This window comes from Hibiscus syriacus, unplaced genomic scaffold (genome assembly GCF_006381635.1).
Source record: "Hibiscus syriacus cultivar Baekdansim isolate YM2019G1 unplaced genomic scaffold, ASM638163v2 tig00109987_pilon, whole genome shotgun sequence".
Lineage (NCBI taxonomy): Eukaryota > Viridiplantae > Streptophyta > Magnoliopsida > Malvales > Malvaceae > Hibiscus > Hibiscus syriacus.
Window position 1 is genome coordinate 1,727,301 of NW_024062550.1, and position 24,019 is coordinate 1,751,319.

Below are 24,019 nucleotides of genomic sequence, written 5' to 3' on the forward strand. Positions count from 1 at the left end.
CAAATCGATCTGAATTTTTAGATTCTAAATTCAATCTGACCCGACCCTATCCTATAAAAAAATAAGGATTTAATTAAAAATATGTATTTTTAAGAAAACTACATTATTATCTTTGGGTCGAGTTGGGTTGGAGTTTTTTCACCCTCTACCCGACCTGACTTCACCCCTTAAAAATTCAACCAACCCAAACATTTAAAAAAAATCCGACCCTATCGAGTCGAGTCAAAACCCGTTATGTTCAAGTTAAATCATCGTCCCTGTGTGTATTGTTCGTTTCAATATGAAATCATGGTTTATTGCTCTTAATCTAATTAGACAAAAAATCGAATGATTTACGAATTTATTGGCATAAATTATTTTTTTGATTGAAAGATAACTATTTGATGACCAATAGAGTAGTTTACCAAAAAAAAACTAATTAAGGAAAAAAGAAAACAAAGTTGAGGACTCAGTTAATAATATTTTTTTTGTTGCCTCTAGTTCTAAGGTTTTGCCCTAATTAATCTAGATTGATTCAGATCGAACACTTGGCTTTGGTGGGTGAGTCTCCCAACGGAGATTTTCTGCATATACAAGGACTCGAACCTAAGACACTGCTTAAGCGATATCAAGTTGCTTACTGTTTGAACCAACTTCGTTGGTTCATTTGATATTAATTTTAGGTAAAATGGTAACTTTTACCCCTGTAGTTAGACCCAGTTTATCACTTTCACCCCTATTGTATTTTCACATCAATTTAGTCATCGAATTTACTCAATTACATCATTTTATACCCTAACTCTAACTTAAAACCCTAATTATAAACCTTAAACCATAACTCTATTACCTCTAAACCCCAAATTTTAAAACCTAAATATTATCTTATGATTTATAATTTAAGATTTTAAGTTAAGGTATAACCATAGAATTACGCAATTAGATAAATTTTAAGAACCAAATTAATACAAAAATACGATAAAGATAAAAAATGATAAATTAAATCGAATACAACCACAAATGTGACTTAAGCCTTATTTTTCAAAGAAATAACAGAATCTTTGACATACTATGTGATTTGGGATAAGGGAAAGTGAAAATAGAGCAAAATATCGTATCGAATACATATCGCGATGAGAAGAGAGATATTGCGTGTTGTCCCTTTTATGACTCGCAATCAAATCGAATTTTCTCGTTTTAATAAAAAAACAGTCGCACGTCAACTCACTGTGACGCGATATGAACCGTTCTCATCGGATGATATTTTGTATTTATTATATATATATATATATTTAAAAAAAGAGAGAAGTTGGAATCACATGAGGCGCTCCCCTTCATAAATCTGGTGTGGGTTCCACTGACAGAAACAGGTTGAAACATACTTCTTTTATTTTATTTTAATTAGGGCAAATTAATACTTAGTATCTAAACTATCAATTTTGATCCATTTTAGTACTTAAACTTTCAATTTTTTAAACAAAAACTAAACTTGAGGTATGGTTTTGAAAAAATTAGATAATAAACCGAACCAAAATTGATAGTTTAGGTACTATACTCGTTAAGTTTTTAACGGTGGTACTAAAATGAAAACTAAATGTAATGTATTAGTTTTGAAAAAAAATGAAAGTTTAGATACTAAAACAACTCAAAATTTATAATTTTGATACTAAATGTATAATTTACCATTTTATTTAATAGGCAAGAGCCATGGATAAATCGAAGAGTGGAGTTGTTTTCCTAAAACTTTTAAATCTTCGTATATTTTAAAGAATTATTTATATTTTTATCGATGATCTATTTTCGTATATTTTAACTTTTTAATATAAATTCTTAAATTCATACTCATTGAAATAAAAATTTATATTCGACTTTACTAAAATCATATCAGAACCAAATGATAACTAATCAGGATCAATACTGTAAAAATTTATTATACGAATAATCCTTTTAAATTTAACTTGTTTCATTTATTACATCCATCTTTAATAGTACACGATAACTATAAGATAATATATTTTTAGAATCTTTATTAGCATTTGACAACGTTTGTACACCCTGCAAATACAGTTAGAGGTGAACGTTCGATCGAGTAGAGTAAAAAAATTTGAGTTATTCGAGTTGACGAATCTTATTTTATAACTCAAATTTTATTTGAATTTTTTATCGTGTCAAGTTTATAAATTTGATTCGAGTTGAGTTATTTGAGTATATGTTTAAATTTAATCGTAAATATTTATAATATTTTTGTACTAGTTGATTCTAATTTAAACGGTTTTCTATGATCATGTATAATTCATATATTTTTTTCATATGTCATATATATACATCATATAGAATTGAGTCACTCAACTCAAATTTAAAAATCAATCAATCAATTACTAAGAATTTCGAGTTATCCTAATTATTATTTGAATTATTCGAGTTTTATTTTATAATTTAACTTAAATTCGATATTTTTTTATAATTGAATCAAATTTATAAAATTACGAATTAATTGAATTCGAATGAAAAAATCGATTTTTGAATTGAGTGATAACATCAGAATTTAAATCTTAGCAATGACCAATTATAATGTGACCTCATTTTTCCACCTTGTATTCCACAGCGCCACGTTTCCACCAAACGCCATTATCAACTGAACTCACCATCACCCAACATCGCTGTCAACGCAGCCGCACCGCACATTCCCTTAATCGAACCTCTACAATCGTAGGGGCGGTACAAGGGGGTGCCCTCCTTTAATTTGGTGTTCTTTTAAGGTCTTTTCATTTATGATGCGTTTAGTTCATAGAATGAATATTATCAGTGGAAATATAATATTATCAGAGAATAAGATTACTGGAAATGTTATATTTTATGTTTGGTTAGCTTAGTAGGAATGTAAGATTACCGTGTTTGGTTAAAAGAATAAAAGTTTATTGGAAGGTATATTTGACCAAATTGTCCTTATTATATATTTGTTTTTTTAACAAGTTACAAAATATTTATATATTTTCTTTAAAAAATTTAAGTTTATAAAATTTATATAATTTTTTTACAAAATTGAAAATATAAAAAGGTTTAATAAAAGGATAAAATTTTATTTTAACCCCTGAACTTCATATAAAATTTTAATTATAGATTTTTTTTTGTAAATCTAAAATAGTTTAAGGATAAATTTGTAATTTAACATTCGTAAAAATTTTATTATTCAATGATAGAAAAGGGATATTTAAAAAAAATGTAAGGGCATTTTAGTCTAAAACGCTGATAATTCAACAATACATAAGGAAATTGAGGTAATGACATTCCCGGTAATATACCCCAAAAATTCCACTATTGATAATCTTACATTACCGGGAATGAGATTCCCGAGCTAACCAAACAGGAGAATGTGGATTCCATTCCCATTATCCAAACACCCCCTTATAAGTAGAATTGGTCACGTGATTCGAATCCAACAGATTTCAATTCAATTCGATTTTATTGGAGTTTTTTTAGAGGATAAGCTTAAGTTGAGTCTGATTCAGATTTAGAATAAAAAGTATACAACTCGACCCAAAAAATAATACAATTATATCTTATATATTTAGGGATAAATCTAAGAATCACTCTATTTATATTATTTTTTTCATTTAAGTCCCTATTTTATGAATAAAATCAATGATTTTATATTATTTTAGATTTGAATGGATTAGAGTTGGATTTTATCTCAAAAGTCGGGTCGAATTTTAGATTAGATGAAATGACCCTAAATTATGGTAGGATCAAGTTTCAGGTAGAGGGTATAAAATTTTTGAATCGGACCTGGTTGGCCAGAAACTTGACCTGGCCCAACCCTATTTATAAGAGTTTGATAAGTAATGGAGTATAATAAAATTCTTTCTAGACTCGAATTTAAGATAAATTATAAAATTAAACCGTCTAATAAAGGATCGATCTCTTTTATCACAACAACTCCTGCATCAGTCTAATGAACAAAAATATTGATAATTTTTCTATGAAAGACAAAAAAAAAAGTAACCCCTTTCATCGAAGTATCAATCCCTCTGAAATAACGATAACTAATTATTCCAAAAAATCGTCCCCTTTCAAAAAATAATTGATCTCTAGTGGTGTAATTTTTTTTTTGTATGTAACAACTATATTGCATCACCAACGACTAAAACTAATTTCACACTATAAAATCTACTCAATAACACTTGAAGAAGATTATTACACATGTACGAGCTTAAAGATCAAGAGAAAAAGATTTTATCATTCCATTTTTTCTTGTACACAATGTGTAAAAACTTCGTTGAATATCTCTTGTATTTATTATTTTTGAACGTCATCTTCGTAAATAACACCTTAGAGATGTATCCCTTATTTACGTAAACCTAACGTTGTATAAGAAAGTGATTCTAATTTAACCATAAAAATGACAACGATTTTAGCTTAACCATTGTTAGTTGATCGATCCAACTAACAATTGATATTAAAGTCTCATCTTCATCGTATTTCTTATAACCAAGAATAAAGATCATTAAACTCAAAATCTATTGATTTAAGAAAAATAACGACCAAGTCTAATTTAACAAGTCTCGGAGAAAGTAGCTCTAATACGTGTCCTTTATTTATTTTTTAAATATGAATTCTTATTTCTAATAAAAAATATAATAAAATATTTTATGTAAATATTCAATATCGATGTTTGAAAACTTATTAAAGATTTTCTTTTGGAAGTTTCTACGAAGAGAAAAACTCAAAAAGGCTGCCAAGGCAATGCACACTTTCTTTTACTGTACTTTGAACAGTGATCAGAGAGTGAACCGTGTATATCTTAAAATTTGAATTTTATTCTATTAGTTATTTTATTGATGGTGTATACTCTGAAATTTTGTGTCACCATGAAATATAAGTTTTATTCGATTAGTGATTTATTTTACGGATAATGTCCACTCTGAAATTTTATTTATATCTGTCTTATTTAAAAATTTTATATTATTAACATATGGGTATTGACCCTAACATATATATATATATATCCTAACATATATATATATATATATATATATATATATATATATGTATCCGTCACTGACTTTAAATGATTATAATATCGTTTTTAACAATAAATGTTCATATACCTCTATTAATATCGTGGTTGAATATAAAATCTTTAAAAATATCGAGTATGATGGGAAGCATGGGATACATGAGGAAGTTGCCCGGCAGTAGTAGCCGCTGCACATTAACCTTTGTTGGCCACTAATTCCCAATTTTCTCTTGGAGGTTTGTGCCTTAATAAAACTACTTCAGTACATGAGGAATGCTAACGACGCGTTTGATGGACGGGACGGGGCTAGGGGAGAAATTACAAAGCGGAGGAGGCGGAGGAAGGTTGTCCATCATAGGCGGCGGTTGAGGAGGAATCTCATGCTGGTGTTCGAAAGGCTCTTCGGCTTCTCCATGACCGTAGTCACTCAACGCAGCGCCGGTGTTCTTCAATGAAATGGCGTAACCAGAGTGACCGGCGGCGAAGGCGTTGCGAGCCACAACCGCATCTTTCAACAAGTACTTCCGGTCCTTGTAACGAACCACTGATTCTTCATTCTCGATTCTAGACTGGGCACACCCCATTTTTAGATTTAAAAAAAGTGAACCCTTCAGCTACCAATAAGCAACCACCAGCTCCGACGGTCAAGAAAACCCAATGGTGAGCCATATGCGGCGGTTTTTGGCTTTCGAAATTTGGGTTTGGGGATAAGAAATGAGAGAGTGGGATACAGACAATGTGAGTAGAGAGAGAAAGGGAGAAGACAATCACACTGTGGAAAACCCAATGGTGAGCCGTATGCGGTGGTTTTTACCGTTAGCATTCGTGTTTTCCTAATGGGTTTCTTTGATTTCAAAACGCTGAGAATAAGGATTTTCCACTTCATTTTCCACATTTCCACGTGTGTAGCTGACATGGATTATAAAAATTGTGTGGGTTAATTTTTTAAAGACGAATTATTAAAATGAAATAAAAATTAAATTTTAGACATAATTTTGAAAAAAAAACAAAATTTTAGATATTAAAGTAGACAAAAAATAAAACTTTAAGTATTAATGCGTAATTTATCCTTTAATATTTTATTAATAAATTATAAAAACGTAATTAAACTTTATCAAAATATATTATTTTCATTATTTTATTATAAAAACACCTTAAATAATACTAGAATAATAAAGAGCAATCACTAACTTATAATATTATCAAACACATCATTTTATGAAGACGGATAGAAGAGACTTCGACTGAGGGAGCGCATGGTACTCTGCCTCTATGTTAAAAAAAAACTTATATCACAAATTAGTATATAAAGTATATCATATTTTTCATATAAGTACCTAAAGTATTTTTTGGTCAAAATAAATATATAAATTTATCTTTTTGGTCAAAATAGATACCTAAAGTATTTTTTTTGTCAAAATAGGTATCTAAAATATTCGATTTTTTTCATCTGAGTACCTAAAATATTATTTAATTAATGTCACATATAAACTTTTTTTAGAATTTAGATGAAAAAATTGAATATTTTAAGCACTTATTTTGACCAAAAAAATACTTTAGATACCTATTTTGATCAAAAAGATAAACATATATATTTATTTTGACTAACAAAATACTTCAAATACATATATATAATACAAGCCTTAAAAAACAAGCTCAACTTCATAAGCTTGACAAAATTAAGGTTCTTTTATCGATCGGTCCAAATTTAAAATAATTATATAAAAATTATTCAAAATTTAATTATTTAAGTGTACATATGTAGACACTCGTTTTTGTCCGGATCTACAAAAATATTTATTTTTTATATTAATAATTTTATTTATTTATTTTTGTTGGCCCCATATACTACCCACCATTACCTCACCCACTCAAACAACCTACCCACTAAACCACTACTCCCATAATTGCCAACGCCCACCATTATTTGGCCATCAATTTCGGGCTCTCTTTCCTTCAAATGGACAGAGGAAATCAGGATAAAAGGGGTTAAAAAAAACCCAACGGGAAGGATGGAGGGGGTTGAGCGAAATTTAGAAACTTCAAGTTATTAGCAGAAGGGAAATCGAAAGGGAAAATATCATTCATGGAGTTATTTGATACATCCAAGTAATTCAATGAATGAAGAGTGGAAACAGGCTTTACACTGCCAGAAATCTTGCAACTCGAAATATCCAGACGCTGAAGCTTGGTAAGGTTGATGAATCCATCGGGAAGAACACCAAGAACATTGTTTGAAACGTCAAGAAATTCAAGGTTGGGAAAACCAGAGAGTTCAACCAAGTTGGTGAACCTGTTAGTCGAAAGGTTCAGTACCCGAACCGACGAAAACGAGCCAATCCCCGAGGTGGGCTCGAACCCAATCGTTCCTCCGAACCTATTTCTCGACAGATTGACATGGACAAGTGCGGACATAGACCAGAACCAACCGGGAACTGAGCCTTGAAGAGAATTGCGGGAGATGATCAAATCAATCCTTACCAGAAGATTGTGATGATTTTGATTGCTAACTGATCTGTGCATCATCATCATCGTGTTTTAAATTATGCCCAGCTATGTGGTGATGATGATGATGATGAAAATCTCATATTCCTTGCTCTGGCTCATCACTCGAAGTCGCCCACCAAGTGTTATAAACGGTGGTCCGGTGCTTCTAGACGATCGAATACACGGCGTGAGTCGACGATCGAGACTCACAACGAATTCCTCGATGAAGATCATAGTTCGGTGGTCGTTGATCATCCCGTATTGTACATCAACACTGTCGGTTACAGTAGAGATCTGAGCCACCATTCGGGTCGTGCCGAGCTGTCAAAGGACTCGATGCAAGCTAGAAAGGTTGCCGAAGGTCAAAACTGGAACAGACTGCTGCGGCGGTCGCGGAAAGGAGCAGTTAACAAGACCGAAAAAACCTCGGTGGTCGGCTGCGGTTAGTATTCTTGTTAAGAATTTAGTGCTTTTGCTTGTTTTGATTGGCTTAGCTCAGATTATTAGAAGATTGACTTTGAGATCAGGGGATGTTAGTGGCGACGGGATAGATAGGGTTAGCTGAATTTGAGGGTAGAGTTGTTGTGCAAATATTGGGGTAAAACCCCTTTAAAAATATTATAAATGGGATCCATAAGCTAATTGACGTGTGTTTAGGTGTAAATTGATGTGTTTTGGATCATCTAAGGGTTAATCCATGCTTTAGTCATGCCATATTTCAATATCTATTTTATTTTGGTATATTTTAGTGTTTGAGATTTAGAATTGGAGTAAAAATAGATAGTTTTAGTGTGAGTTAAAAGATATTTATTTATGAATTATAAATTTTAATTAAATCTAAGTAATTTATATATTTAAATATAATGGTTATAAGTTAATTTAAAATTATTAATTTTACATAGTGTAAGTAGATCATGTCCTAACCTTAAATATATAATAATTAATTATATCAATATTCTCGAATCGGATGAGGTAAGATATTTTTTGCCCAAAAATCCAACCCGAACTTATTCCCTACAAAATTTGATTCAAACCTAAAAAAAATGGTCTATCCTATAAAACTAAATCAGATAAGGATCCATTAAGTTTTGGTCAAATTGTAATCCCTAACCGTAGGGCTTAAAAGGCTACAAATTTTGAGTGACCTGACAGAGGGTAAACCAGAAAGCTTCCACGAAACAGAGCGCAGAGTCTTAAAAGTTATATAGTTATTGCACTCAAAAATGGAGGGACAATGGTTGAGTCAATCCGAGTAGCTGTCTTATAAACCATAGGACGGCTCAACCACAAAAACATTACTTCTTTTACCAACTTATGATTTGCCTTTAGTCTCTTCCTTCGGCTTCCTTGCCCATGTAGGGATCTAAAACCATTACTACATGTTAAAGAAAGTAGGTCCGGCCCAATACATGTACCAGATGAGCCTTAATCCATGGCAGCATGTTTGAGAGACATCCTTAATAGAGGTTTTTGCTTTAAAAAATACACGAAGACATCGTTTTAGGTGATATTTGTAGCCTTGTAGGTTTTGGTTTGTATTAGTATTGATATTGTTTGACTATAATTTCTATTACATTTTTGTTTAAAAAAATATTTATGTTTTGTCTATTATACGATACAAGTATAAGGACATAAAATTATTATCTCACCCAGAGTATTAAAATTTATTAGACCGACCCTGAAGGAAAGGATATCAGAAACACTGTGTGACTTCAATTTTTTTCATATGGAAGACGCATAGATTACCATACGATTTTAGTTTTGTCAAGGATAAAGACGAATAGTAGTTTTGGAGTCTTCAGTTCAATCCTGAAATCTTCTAAAGGTATTGTGAGAATTAACCTATTTTGATTAATAAAGCTCGAGATGGATTATTTTGGAAAATTTTTTTGAAGACATTATTTTGGCAATTATCCACTCTTCCAATTGATTGATGTTTAAGATTTTGCACAAATAAGGTGATAATTTGATGTGATCGAAATTCAATTCGATTGAAAATTTGATTCGATTTAAATTAAAATTTTTGAATAAAGTATAAATGATAAAGTATGATTTGTCAGCTCGATAAACTCGATAATATTTAATATTACATCATTCATCCTCAATTATTTTCTCACCCCTATTTTGGTACTAAGTTTAAAAAATTTCAATTTAATTATTCAACTTTCAAATTGCTCTTGTTTTAACCACTCTAATTTACTTTTATTAATAATTTTTGTCAGAAGATAGTTGAGTGATAAACGATGCATTTTATCCATAATAAAGTGCCACGCGCAGATCACCCGTTAAGTTTTTTAACGACGATGTATTAAAACGAAACGAAAACTAAACATTAGGCACAATTTTGAAAAAAATGAAAGTTTATGTATTAAAATAAACTAAAACTGATAATTTAGATAATAATACGTAATTTAACTTTCCTTTTATCCTATATTTTGTTTCATTTTGAGTTCATTTTTATCAAATTTGAGATGTTCTTCTAAAGCTACAAAATATTAATTTTTTTTCTTATTAATTAATTTTTTTTCATAATATTTACGAAACATTTTTAAAGCCCAAAACAAGGAAAAGGCGAAAAGCTTTGAGATTAAAAAAAATTATCGACCAAATATTATTATTTCAAACTTTTAGAAATTAACATGTTTGAGTAGGGGTGTAAACGAGTCGAGTCGAGCTCGAGTATTGCTGAGCTCGACTCGACTCGAAAACTCGCGAGCTTAAAATTTTTAAGCTCGACTCGAACTCGAAATACTAAACTATAACTCGTGAGCAGCTCGAAAAAGCTCGAAATGAAAAAAAAATCTTAAACTTAACAATATTGAATCCTCGAACTCGAACCTTAAATACATGAAAGCCTTATTGTATTTTTTTAAAAAAATCAACACATAAATATTATTATTATTAATAATTTATTTTTAAAAAAATCTTAATATATTATATTTTCGAGCTGCTCACGAGCTTTTCGAGTCGAGTATCAAGTAGCTCGTTAAAAATTTGAGTCGAGCTCGAGTTCGAGTCGAGTCCATTCGATCTGAGTATTTATCGAGCATTGACCGAGTCGATCTCTAATAGCTCGCGATCTGTTTCGTCTCATTTACAGCCCTATGTTTGAGTGAATTAATATGCACATGGTCCTCGAATGAATAGGCTAAGGGATTTTAGGCCCTTTTTGATAATATTATCATTCTTATTATTTTAGTGATTTGATCATTAATGATTATAAATTAAGACACATCTAGTACACAAACTATAAGTTTTGGTACCTAAACTTTTAATTTTTTCAAAATTATGTCTAAAGTTTGATTTTTGTTTCATTTTAGTACACTGTCTTTAAAAACTTAAAACGTTTAATACCTTAACTATCAGTTTTGATCCATTTTTAGTACCTAAACTTTCAAAAAATTTAAAACTCAACGTTAAATTTTGAACGGAGTACTAAAATGAAACAAAAACTAAATTTTAAATATGATTTTGAAAAAAATAAAAGTTTAGATACTAAAATTGATAGTTTAACTACTAAACGCTTAAATTACCCTATAAATTATTATGTTAATACATTTTATACAAGGATCAACGTGTTTAACATGGTAAAACATTAGTACAAAGGCAGCAATAAACTTATTAGACCATTTAGTAGTGAGCTCAAGTCCTTTACATTAGTGATGGCTCACATTGAACTAGGGAAGTACATCATATTCGAATTTGATGAATTTTGATTAAACTCGATTTTATAAAAAACAACTAAAAACGAATTAGGAATAAACGTAAAATCTGAACCTGAGATTAAAGATTTTCGGTTCGATATGACTTTATAGGAATGAACTGAGGATGAATATGAAACTCGAACTCGATAGGTTTCGATCCTCCTCGATTTTATAGGAACCGAAAAGCTTAAACATGGCTTAGGTCTTTTCCGATTGTATTTGATAATTTAGATTTTACACACAAGAAAAGCTTGAACATGGCCCGACACTTTGATCTTCGATGGGGTTGCTGCTAACATCCGCTTCGAATCAACTTGATGCATTTCAAGCAACGGATGAAGGTCCTGAAAACAACCCAGAGTTTCATTTTCCCAGTAGTTTCTAGGTAACCAAACAGTAGAAGGAAAATGTGATGGGGAAAAGAAAAGTACCTCCAGGGAACATCTTCAGCTAGCAACCAGTCACCTTCTCTGTCTTGATAAGCAATTTTAAAGCTCTTCTGCAAATGCTCGTCGCCTGTTACCAAAAAAAAAACAAGTTTGGATTCAATTAATCTCCATGTTTGAATTCGATAAAGTTCTGGGTTTTTTTTTGTACTTACATATATCGAACATTCTCATCAGGGTTGCTGTAAGCGATTCAAAGGAGCGATGAACACTGATGTCAATCTTCCTGGCAATTGCATTCCCTTCCATTTTCACTTTCACGTAGGTTGAGCCACACTTCGCCGCCGTCGTAGCCGCCACCATGCGATTGTTATTTGGTCTGCCGCTGTGTACGTTGCGGCGGAGCTTCTTCCTCCAGGCTTTCACCGGCGGCCACCCCACTAAACCCTCTCCGTCATCCCTTTCCAAAATCCAAACCAAAGAATTCAATTCAATTATAAAAAGTAAAATACCCATAAGTATATTATTTTGAGAAAATCGCCTCACTGACTAAAAAAAAGTTATAATATACGATTTTAACCAACTTTTTTTGGATTTGCCAAAATGACCAACAAAATCGCAACGCGAAATAAAAATCGCAACGCGATCCCCAGAATCGCAAATCAGTTTCCAAAATCGCAACGCGATTCTTGAAAATCGCGATGCGATAGTACAAATTCGCATTGCGATTTTCAATAATCGCAACGCGAATATGAAAATCGCAACGCGAACACATAAATCGCAACGTGTATCCGTAAATCGCAACGCGTATGGGTAAATCGCAATGCGTATCCGTATATCGCAACGCGTATCCGTAAATCGCAACGATAATACATAAAATCGCAACGCGTATCCGTAAATCGCAACGCGATATTTAAAGCGCCATTATAATCGCTACGCGTATTTTATTTTCAAATTACAAAAAGAATATTAAGACAAAATCCCGTAATCGCAACTCATAACCTAAAACCTAAAATCACAACTCAGTCCCATCTCCATCTCTCACTCTCTACGGCGAAGAAATCCGTCCCCATCTCCGAAGATTTCCGTCCCCATCTCCGGCGAAATCCCTCACAACCATTCACGGTCAGAAATCCCTCACAATATTCAGAAATGGAAAATCAACCTCCGAGGGTTAGTTTTTTTAATTATTTTTATTTTGAAATGTTTGCATTTTTGTAGGTTTTTCATATTGAAACTGATGATAAGTTTACTGGTCATTTCAATAATAGATTAACCATTTCACTTAGATTTCATTTCGCGTTACGATTCTGTCGTTGCGATTTTCATTTCGCGTTGCTATTCTCTCGTTGCGATTTTCAAGTTAGTATTTGTCTTTGTCTTTGTTCTGTCTTTTGGTTGAAGTAATGCAATCCATTCAAGTTTCAATTTGCAGAAGAGTCGCAACGAGATAAATGAAAATCGCAACGAGAGAATGACTGTCGCAACGAGAGAATCGCAACGCGAAATGAAATCGCAACGAGAGAATCGCAACGCGAAACCAAAATCGCATTGCGATTTTCATTTCGCGTTGCGATTCTCTCGTTGCGATTTTCATTTCGCGTTGCGATTCTCTCGTTGCGATTGTCATCTCGCGTTGCGATTCTCTCGTTGCGATTTTCATTTCAACCAAAAGACAAAACAGTGTTGCAAATTTTAGTTTCAAGAATAAACTACTACTTTTTATGTTTATTGTTTTTGGTATATCTTCACAGTGTAGTTTTTGGTATATCTAACTTGGTATGTTTATTGTTTTTGTAGAAATTTTTTTCGGCTCAATTGACCTTGAGAAATAAAGTCAGCCTGGCCACTACAATTGCAAAGAAGCTTTCACCTGCTCAAAGACAATTGTTTGAGGAAACCTGCTTCGGGCCATGGCTGAGAGTACAGCATCCGGGTGGAGATGCTAATTTGACCCATTTGTGGCTTCAGACCATGACATCAAATCTACCCGACAGTATACAACGTGGTGAGGAAGAGATATGGTTTCATTTTCCACCAGCGTATACTTGCTTTGGGCGGAAGGAGTTCTGCTTAATCACTGGTCTACGATTCGGACACGATGATGTAGGCCGGTACACTCGTCATATCGCCCGCCCATCATGGTTATCCCGGGTTTTTCCGGATGAGTCAATGGAGAAGCCGAACCTACATGTCGACGACCTGAAGAAATTATTTAATAAGAAAGCTGGTTTCACTCGGATGGAAGACGTCGATGTTGTCCGAGTATGCCTTCTACTACTTGTGTATGCCGGCTTTTTAGGCAGAGAGGTCAGACAACCTATTCATCGGGAGCTAATAATATTGGTAGAGGACCTGAATGCATGGAATCTGTTTCCGTGGGGTTCGTATATATGGAAAGCTACCTGGACTAAGTTGTCGTCTGCCTTTGATGACCGCAAAAGTTTGCGGGGCGATGGGTCCAAATACACTTTGTCAAGCTTTGTTTGGGCCTTTAAGGTAAGAATTCTATATAATGTTTCTAAAATTATAATTAATTATTAACAATTACTAATTTTGTTATTATATTGTTTGTAGATTTGGATATTCGAGGCTTTCCCCAGCATGCGTACATATGCAATAAAAACGTCAAATGATATTCCCAGGGCTATTTCCTGGAAGAGGAAAACTCTGTTGGATTGGGAAGACTTAATACCATATGCCACAATAAATAATGTAAGTTAACACAAATACTTTCATATAATATATAAACAAGTTATTAATAGTAGACGTTTAACTTTGTTTGAGTTTTATATTTTAGGAGGCCAACATTCCATTACAAAGACTGTCACCCACGGAGGAAGAGCTTGCCACTGATTGGTGGCAAGCTAGTCAGAGTTTTTTTGATGGCACGGATGATGAGCAGCATCCACTTCCTCCAATTCGAGAGCCATCACCTCACCTAGAGCCATCACCCGATCGTGACGACTATACACCTCTAGAACGAGAGCCATCACCTATCCCGTCACATCATCGAGCCTCTTCTCCACCATCACCTCATGATAGGCGACCGGCAAAGATGCCACGACTCCTATCTCCCTGTTCTCCACCTCCACCTCAACGGGATGAGTCAAGGGAGTTACGTGATGAGGTCAATGCCTTGCGTGAGGAGATCGGTACTCTACGCGATAACGATGGTGCATGGCGTGTGGAGGTGTCAACTTTACGTGGTGAGGTTGCCGCTCTACGTGAGATGATAGTATCGTTGCAGAATGAGGTTCATACTCTACGCAACGAGGTAAGTTTAAGATTTTCCATATTTAACTTAATGATAAATTTACTCGTAATTTCACTTAGATTAGCCATTTCACTTAGATTGCTTAGTAAATTTATTCGGTTGCTGCCAATTCTGCTAACTGTGTATTCTTTAACACTGTGAATAGTATTTGTCTTTGTTTTGTCTTTTGGTTGAAAGTAAATTTGTTCGGTTGCTGCCAATTCTGCTAAACTGTGTATTCTTTAACACTGTGAAATATATTTGTCTTTGTTTTGTCTTTTGGTTGAAAGTAAATTTGTTCGGTTGCTGCCAATTCTGCTAAACTGTGTATTCTTTAACACTGTGAAATATATTTGTCTTTGTTTTGTCTTTTGGTTGAAAGTAAATTTGTTCGGTTGCTGCCAATTCTGCTAAACTGTGTATTCTTTAACACTGTGAAATAGTATTTGTCTTTGTTTTGTCTTTTGGTTGAAAGTAAATTTATCCATTCAAGTTTCAATTTGCAGAAGAAGAAATAGTTTACTTTCGCAACACGAAACTTAAAATCGCAACGCGAAACCAAAATCGCAACGCGAAATGAAAATCGCAACGACAGAATCGCAACGCGAAACCAAAATCGCAACGACAAGATCGCAACGCGAAACCAAAATCGCATTGCGATTTTCATTTCGCGTTGCGATTCTTTCGTTGCGATTTTCATTTCGCATTGCGATTCTGTCGTTGCGATTTTCATTTCGCGTTGCGATTTTGGTTTCGCGTTGCGATTTTAAGTTTCGTGTTGCGAAAGTAAACTATTTCTTCTTCTGCAAATTGAAACTTGAATGGATAAATTTACTTCAACCAATAGACAAAACAAATACTAACTTCAGGGTATTAGTTTGAAACATATTTTTCTTTGTTATCTGATGCATTTTGTGAACTATGATAGAATAATGACTTGGGTGAATACAATGCAAGTTTGAAACATATTTGTCTTTGTTTTCACTGTTTAAATATCATGTCTGTTTATTTACTGATTTTTGTATTTAATTATTTAGCGGCCCGATAGAGTGGATGCTTTACGTCGGGTTATGCTTGCACGACGGAGTTCACGCATCAGACAGCGTGCACGTGCTATTAAGTCTCCGTACACCCCAATAGTGCGAAGACACCGCAAGAAGAAGCCCGACTCGCCTGTCATCCCTCAAGAGTCCACTCCTATCGTTGAAGAGGCCCCCCATATCATTCCTCGAGAGTCCCCTCCCACCGTTCAAGAGGCCACTGTCATCATTGAAGAGGTCCCTCCCACCATTCAAGAGCCCGATTCACATGGCGTCATATGTAGGCTTCTTGAGAAACCCTCTGTCGTGCCGGACATGATGGATTCAAGTTGGCTCTCGTATGAGTTACCGGCCAGTACCATACCGGTATCTGAAGAGGAGAGGGAACAACTACCGGACACAATTTTGGATAACACCCTTTGGGCTAAGACCGCAGTTGATTTTTATCTACATGAGCGGAGCAAGGGGTGTTTCACTGACATATGCAAGCTCACCGATGATATCTTTTTGTTGCTTGAACGGCCTTGGTGGGGCGTATTATTAGGGGTCGAAGACAATGGCTATTTCGATGGGGGGTAAGTCTTATATTTTTCTTATATTTCAATTTGATTAATTTTTTTTTTAAATTTATGTAAGTCACTAATATATGTCTTTTTTTGTAAAACAGCATATCGATGCGTGGGTGACACGTCTTCTAATAATAAGAAAACTTAAGAAAAATAAAAATATACGATATACAATAATGCCGACGTCTTTTCACGCCGTTCACTTGAAGAATGCACGAGATGAATCATTTGATTTGGGCAATGGACAAGCTAAACTTTATCCTGCATGGTGGGAGGTCGATAAGGTTAGTATTTATTTTAGATTGAGTTTAAAGGTTTTATGAAATAAGTGCGCAAATGAATGAATTATTACTTATGATTGCAGGTGTTTATCCCTGTTTTGGAACGTAAACATTGGATTCTCGTCGAGCTTCAGCTCCCATCCCTTAAGACAATAGTGTATGACAGCATGATAAATTACATATCATTGGCTGATTTAAGAGATGTTATTAAGGGATGGAGCTCTCATTTGGCTAAATTCTTGGATGCGATCAATTATTGGACTCGTTCTGGAAACAAGAAGCCAAAGAAGCTCAATATTACAGTTATTAGAGACGAGACCGCGCCACAACAAACGAGCGGAGCCAGAGGAGATTGTGGTCCTCTCGTATGCTTGGCGTTGGAGCGTTTGACGACGGGAAGCATCAAGTATCTACCTCCCACCGATAGAGATAAAGCTGCAGTAGGCTTGTGGTTTCGGCATTATATGGCTAAATCGATATATACGAGACGCTGCCTACCTGCATCCGCGTTATAAAAATGTCCATAAACAATTGGTAAGTTTATATACTTTTGGTTTGAAAATGTTTGGTTAAGTAACTAGAATTCAATAATTTGTAGAAAGTGTTGTCTGAACAAATGTTTGGTTTCTGCAGGTTAATCTCAGAAGTGAACTGCGTGAAAATGATGTCGAGCTGCAAAAGTTGATTCAATAGTTTAATTGATTGTTTTTTGATTGTTTAATTGATTTGTAAAAGTTGATTCAATAGTAGATGATCGGAAATAAGAATTATTGCTTATTTTTTGATTGTTTAATTGATTTGTAAAAGATGATTTGTAAAAGTTGATTTGTGTAATTGATGCGAACATAATTCTTATTTGTGCTTGTTTAATTGATTGAAATGTAATGGTTGATTTTGTTGATTTCAATCTGCATTATGTTGAAGGCAAAATGACTATCGCAATGCGAAATGAAAATCGCAACGAGAGAATCGCAATGCGAAATGAAAATCGCAATGCGGAAATGAAAATCGCAATGCGTTTATAATTTCGCATTGCGATTATCTCGTTGCGATTTTCATTTCGCATTGCGATTTTCATTTCGCATTGCGATTCTTTCGTTGCGATTTTCATTTCGCATTGCGATTTTCATTTCGCATTGCGATTTCCATTTCGCATTGCGATTTTCATTTCGCATTGCGATTTTCATTTCGCATTGCGATTCTCTCGTTGCGATTTTCATTTCGCATTGCGATTTTCATTTCGCATTGCGATTCTCTCGTTGCGATTTTCATTTCCGCATTGCGATTTTCATGTTGGGATTTTCATTTCGCGTTGCGATTGTATTTTCCGTGTTGCGATAGTCAAATGCATGCCTAATAGTGATAACAACTGAATAACAAGAGTTGGTTAAGTCAAAATGGTTGGCCTGAGTCATTAATTCAACTGAAAATGTTAAAAGTTCACACATAAAATCCACATAATACAACGTTTGCATTTAAAAATCACCTAAGTTAACAGTCTCAAAAGGTGAAGCCAATCGTGATTGGGATTTTAAAGATGATTGCCTTTTGCTTGACACCATATGAGCTTTGGATTTTGATGAGGATCCATATTTTGGTAGAGGAAAAGATGATTTTGATGGCACTGGTGATCCACATGTCAACCTTGTATGACCACTTTCCTTGCACCGACTACATGTCGATCTCTCTTCTCTTCACCCTTAGACGGTATACGATCGTGACTTTTTGGTCGGCCAGGTAGCCTTCTGTCCATGGCTGGTGGCAAAACTGTTTGTAAGTCATCTGGTATGTCCCACTCAGAAGGATGTGGAATAGGGTAGACAATCTCGGCATAAGTCTGTCGATAAACTTCTGTAGTGTAGCAATCCATAGCGTATGCGCTTGAATCATCTTGGTTTAAATGAAGAGCAACTTTTATAACATGGCCACACGGATAACCAGATGTTTGCCATTTCATACAATTACACGTCTTTGCATTTAGATCGACTAGCCCATTTAAGTTATTATCCAGTACTTGAAACAAAGTGTTTGAACATGGTTCAACTCTCCATGACGTTGACTTCACACACGTTTCGTTATCTTTTTTTCAGTCCATGGTGTAACACGATGTTCCAATGTTCCTGTAAATTTAAATAACAATACTTAGTAAATATATAAATATGATAAGTTACGAATTCAAAGAAATAATACCTGCATGGTTTCTTTTCTTGTAGTACCACTGTTGAATAGAGGCTCGAAAAACTCCATTAACATAGTAATGGGTAATTTCCGGGAATGACGACTTAGAGCGTTGATTGATTCTGCACTATTAGACGTCATGAAACCATATCTTGCTCCAAGTTGATGTACTCTTGACCATCTTTCAAACCCGACATCTTCTAGTGTTTGAGCACACTGAGGCAAAACACGTCTTAAACAATTTATATGCTTATTGAAATCCACTTCCCGATAAGCTTTTACAGCCTTCCAGTATGTCCATTTGTGCTTTTTTATACCAGCAGACCTTGATTTTAGATTTCTATACAAATGAACACCACAAAGTCCATGAAAAGCATCTGGGAAACACCTTCTAACAGCGTTGTCAATTGAGTTTGCCCTATCGGATATGATTGTCAGATTGCTAATAGGACCTATGCAATCCCTAAGATGCCCCATAAACCATGTCCATGAATCAGAGGTTTCAGATTTGCCAACCCCGTAAGCTATTGGCAATATCCCATTGTTAGCATCCATGGCTACTGCTAATAAGTTTACTCCAAGGTATCGACCTTTCAAATGTGCTCCGTCAACTATAATAACTGGGCGCATGCAAGTAATAAACGAACGAATCTACAAAATAATATACACAAGAAATATAATCATTTAAATGTGAAATGCATGTAACTAACAAAAATGAGTCAACAAAATTATATTGATTTACTAACCGTAGCACCAATGGCGATAAACAGCAACTCAAAGCGTCATCTCTATCTGTTTTGATATGAGTTACCGACCCAGGATTTTTCAGCTTTAAATTGTGACAATAAGCCGGCAGTTGGGCAAACGATGCTTCTGGCGACCCCCTCAACAATTCCAAGGCATAACATTTGGCTCTCCAAGCTTGAGAATATGATATACTAATCTTGAACCGAGCATTCATGTCAGTCATAATTTCATGTCCCCGATATACCCTGCCATTCAAAAACATTAACTCAGCCAGAAAACCACCCAACACCTTTTTGTTTGCCTGTCTATGGTGAGGAAAAACGAGGGTTCTTGAACATGTATGTTTATCAATAAAAGTCCTAACTTGAAACATTTTGCAATCTTTTATTCTCTTTGCAATCATACGCCACGTACAGTTTTTGTCAATCATACACCTTGTTTCGAAACGATCTTTGCTTGATTTGTTAACTTTTAGTTGATAGCCATCTTCCACACATTTTGTATACAAAGCTATCTTCAAGTCTTCCTTTGTATCAAAACAATCATCTTTCTTGACACGAATAACTTTTGTGTAACAATCAACTGCTTTCTTTGCCAACTCTTCTTCCGGTAACTGAAGTAATTCTGGCATATTCCAGTTATACTCCCGTGGCATTTTCTTTTCTTCGGGGACTTTTTCTTCTTCTTTTTTCTTCAGGATTATATGAATTACAGAATGGATGTTCAACATGTTCATTCACAGTCGTAACTTCCTCCTCATTATCATCAACAACATCTTCCTCGGCAACGGGTGTTTCATCATCAAAATTCGGGTATTGACCAATATTAAAATCATTACACACATGGTCTGTTTCTTCTTCTGAAACATCATCAAAATCCGTGTATTGACCAATATCAAGTCCGGATATTGACCAAGACCAAATTTCGAATACTGACTAGTACTCACAATTTTTTCTGTTGGCTCATCATCGTCTAACTGGTCAATACGAAAACCGGAATTTGGTGCTGAAAGTTGATTGGGATTTGGATTAGAGAAAGGTTGTGGGTTTTGAGAAAAACTTAGTTGATTACTACCCGCTACTGACCCAACAATACTACTTCTAGGTTCAACAACATACAATGTAACATCATCTTGTGAAACACTAATGTAAGCAATGAATCGTTCAACATCTTCATTGTCGGTTAACAAATAAACTTTACCATTTCTCTGATAAGATAGCCTAAATCCACTTAGGGGCTCTAAATTCAATTTATTTGAAACACGTAGCATTAGAGTTTCATAAGTTAACTTTTGTAAAGACAATTTTAGTTGAAGATTCATGGGTAAAGGCATATATTGTAAAACACCATGAACATTATCCCATGACCCTCCAAAACACAAATCTATCCAAACATGATCAGATGATTTCATGGTTGTAAATTAATTTACTAAACAGACGAGCTGCGAAACTAAAACCTGTTGCCGGATTGGGAAGGATGTCGTTGGATATAGGAACGGATGTCGCCGGAGAGAGTGATAGATGGAGATGGAATGAGTTGCGATTTAGGGATTTAGTTTATGATTTCAGTGTTATATACCCAAATTTCAGTGTTGTGATTTACAGATTCTCGTTGCGATTTACGGATTATCGTTGCGATTTACAGATTCTCGTTGCGATTTACGGATTATCGTTGCGATTTACGGATACGCGTTGCGATTTACGGATTATCGTTGCGATTTACGGATACGCGTTGCGATTTACGGATACGCATTGCGATTTACGGATACGCGTTGCGATTTACGGATACACGTTGCGATTTACGGATACGCGTTGCGATTTTATGTATTATCGTTGCGATTTACGGATACGCGTTGCGATATACGGATACGCATTGCGATTTACCCATACGCGTTGCGATTTACGGATACACGTTGCGATTTACGGATACGCGTTGCGATTTATGTGTTCGCGTTGCGATTTTCATATTCGCGTTGCGATTATTGAAAATCGCAATGCGAATTTGTACTATCGCATCGCGATTTTCAAGAATCGCGTTGCGATTTTGGAAACTGATTTGCGATTCTGGGGATCGCGTTGCGATTTTTATTTCGCGTTGCGATTTTGTTGGTCATTTTGGCAAATCCAAAAAAAGTTGGTTAAAATCGTATATTATAACTTTTTTTTTGTCACTGAGGCGATTTTCTCTATTATTTTTATTTACCAAGAAAAGGAGAGTGAAGGGTACTTGAGAATGGAAGAAGAAGAAGAAGAAAAGTTGTCATGGAGATCATTCGGGTCATCTTCTTCATTAGGTTGGTCATTGTTCCAAAGCAAGAGAGGCAGAGTTTTAGGAACAACCCGAGTCTCGTCGTCAAAGCAGGTTCGTTTTTTTCCGCCGCCACCAACGCTGCTGCTGCAACCGCCAGCGCCGTCGTTAACATGAGCGTCGAACGGACACTGTTTTAGCTCATAACCGATGGGGAGAAAAGGATTAGTTGGCAGAGAGAGTCCAAGGTGGAGCTCCATGCACGAAAAACAACAAAAGCACAAGGATTTGCTCCAAACTAAAGCACTTGAAACAGGAGGAAAACGGGAAGAAATCTGGGTTTATTGGGAGGGGGAGGGGGAGGGGGAGGGGGAGGGGGGAATTTAAGGGAGATGGGGGTAGAGTATAACTCATAAATATATTATGATTTTATATTATAAATAGAGATGTAACCTAAACCAATGAGATATTGAATAAAATTTCTAGCGTCGTCTAAGTACCGAGAACGTAAACATATTGCTGAACCTCGTTAAAATTATTGTGTTCTTTCGTTTACTTTTCTCGATTCTTCAACAATTGGTATCAGATGTCAGTAGTAAAATTCGAAGTTGCGAAATTCGATGGTCTGAGTAACTTCTGATTATGGCCAGTTACGATAGACAAGTTCAAGCATTGCTTGGACTTATTGAATGTTTCGAGTTGTTAAAGAAGTAAGTTAATCCAACCCACATTAAATGTAGCAGAGTTTTGTATTATAAATAAAGATGTAACATAAACCTATGAGATATTGAATAAAATTTTTAACATCGTCTAGGCACCGAGAACGTAAATATATTATCAAACCTCGTTAAAATTCTTATATTTTTTGGTTTATTTTTTCCGATTGGGACATGGAGCAGACAGAGGGAAACATTTGGTGAAGTGGGTCAGGGTTTTGCCACACTTTTAGCCGACCTATTTGTTCCCCTTTCCTCTTCTTCTTCTAGACTTCTACCGCCATTGTTTTCTGCACCCAACTCTTCACGGTTCACGCGCATCAAAAGTGGGAGTTTCTTGTTCTGCCTCTCTTTCACCTCTTTAATGGCATATCTACTTCTTCTTTACACTCAAGCTTTCGGGTAGATTTTGAACCTTTTATTCCATGGTAAAAGAAAATTGTTTGTTTGTTTAGTTTTTTTTTGGATTTTTTGTTCCAACAATTACATATGGAGGGTGTGTTATCAATTAATTAAGAAAATTATAAATAAATATTAGGATAAATTATGCATTTAGTACTTAAATTATCAGTTTTGATCCGTTTTATTATCTAGACTTTTAACTTTTTTTCAAAACATAACGTTAAGTTTTGAACAGAGTACTAAAATAAAACAGAAGTTACTTTTTTAAAGAACGAAATATTAAAATGAAATAAAAACTAAACTCTAGGTGAATTCAATGAATTTTTTTTTCTTTACACTCATTTGCTAACACTCAAGCTTTAGGGTAGATTTTGAACCCTTTTAGGTCAACTAAATGTTAAAGGAAAAATGTTATTCTTTTTTTATAGATTCTAAGTTTGAACAGTTAACACTAAATTAGTGACTTCGATGGTAAATGAATTATTGTTATTCTTTGAGGTCTCGTGTTTGAGTTATCTTTGAACAACAGATATTACATTGTACTTATCTCAGATTAATAAAAAAAATTGAGTAGTTATATATGGAGAATGTATTATCAATTGATCAAGAAAATTATAAATAATTAATAAAAAAAAATAAGTTTGAGTAGTTATATACGAAGAACGTATTATCAATTGATCAAGAAAATAATAAAAATACTATTTTATAATCACTAGATTATTTAAAGGAGATGTTTAGGGTAGGTTATTGTATGCTAAAGGGAATAAAATGAGTTTATTACTCTTATATATAATTTGCTCCCACTATATTAACCCTTAACCTATTATGGATAAACTACATTTTTATAGTTCAACTTTGATTCTGTTCGAATTTTAATCACTCAACTTAGAAAATTTTAATTTAATCACTAAATTTATGAATTCTTCTATTTTGATTACTCTGGTGTTAAATAAAAAAATTTCAGAGTGACATAAATTATTTTATGTTGATGTGAAATAAATCTTACTGATATGATT

At 34.3% G+C, this 24,019-nt stretch overlaps 1 protein-coding gene across 1 annotated transcript; it reads right to left on the reverse strand.

The window, feature by feature from the left end:
* Positions 1–11,476: 11,476 nt before the first annotated feature.
* Positions 11,477–22,190, reverse strand: LOC120211795 (auxin-responsive protein IAA29-like). Its single transcript, XM_039210270.1, has 4 exons — positions 21,865–22,190; positions 11,786–12,030; positions 11,616–11,700; positions 11,477–11,528 (listed from the first exon to the last, which is right to left on the reverse strand). Exons 1-4 carry the CDS (start codon positions 22,143–22,145, stop codon positions 11,477–11,479), a joined length of 663 nt encoding a protein of 220 aa, XP_039066201.1. The 5' UTR covers positions 22,146–22,190.
* Positions 22,191–24,019: the final 1,829 nt, after the last annotated feature.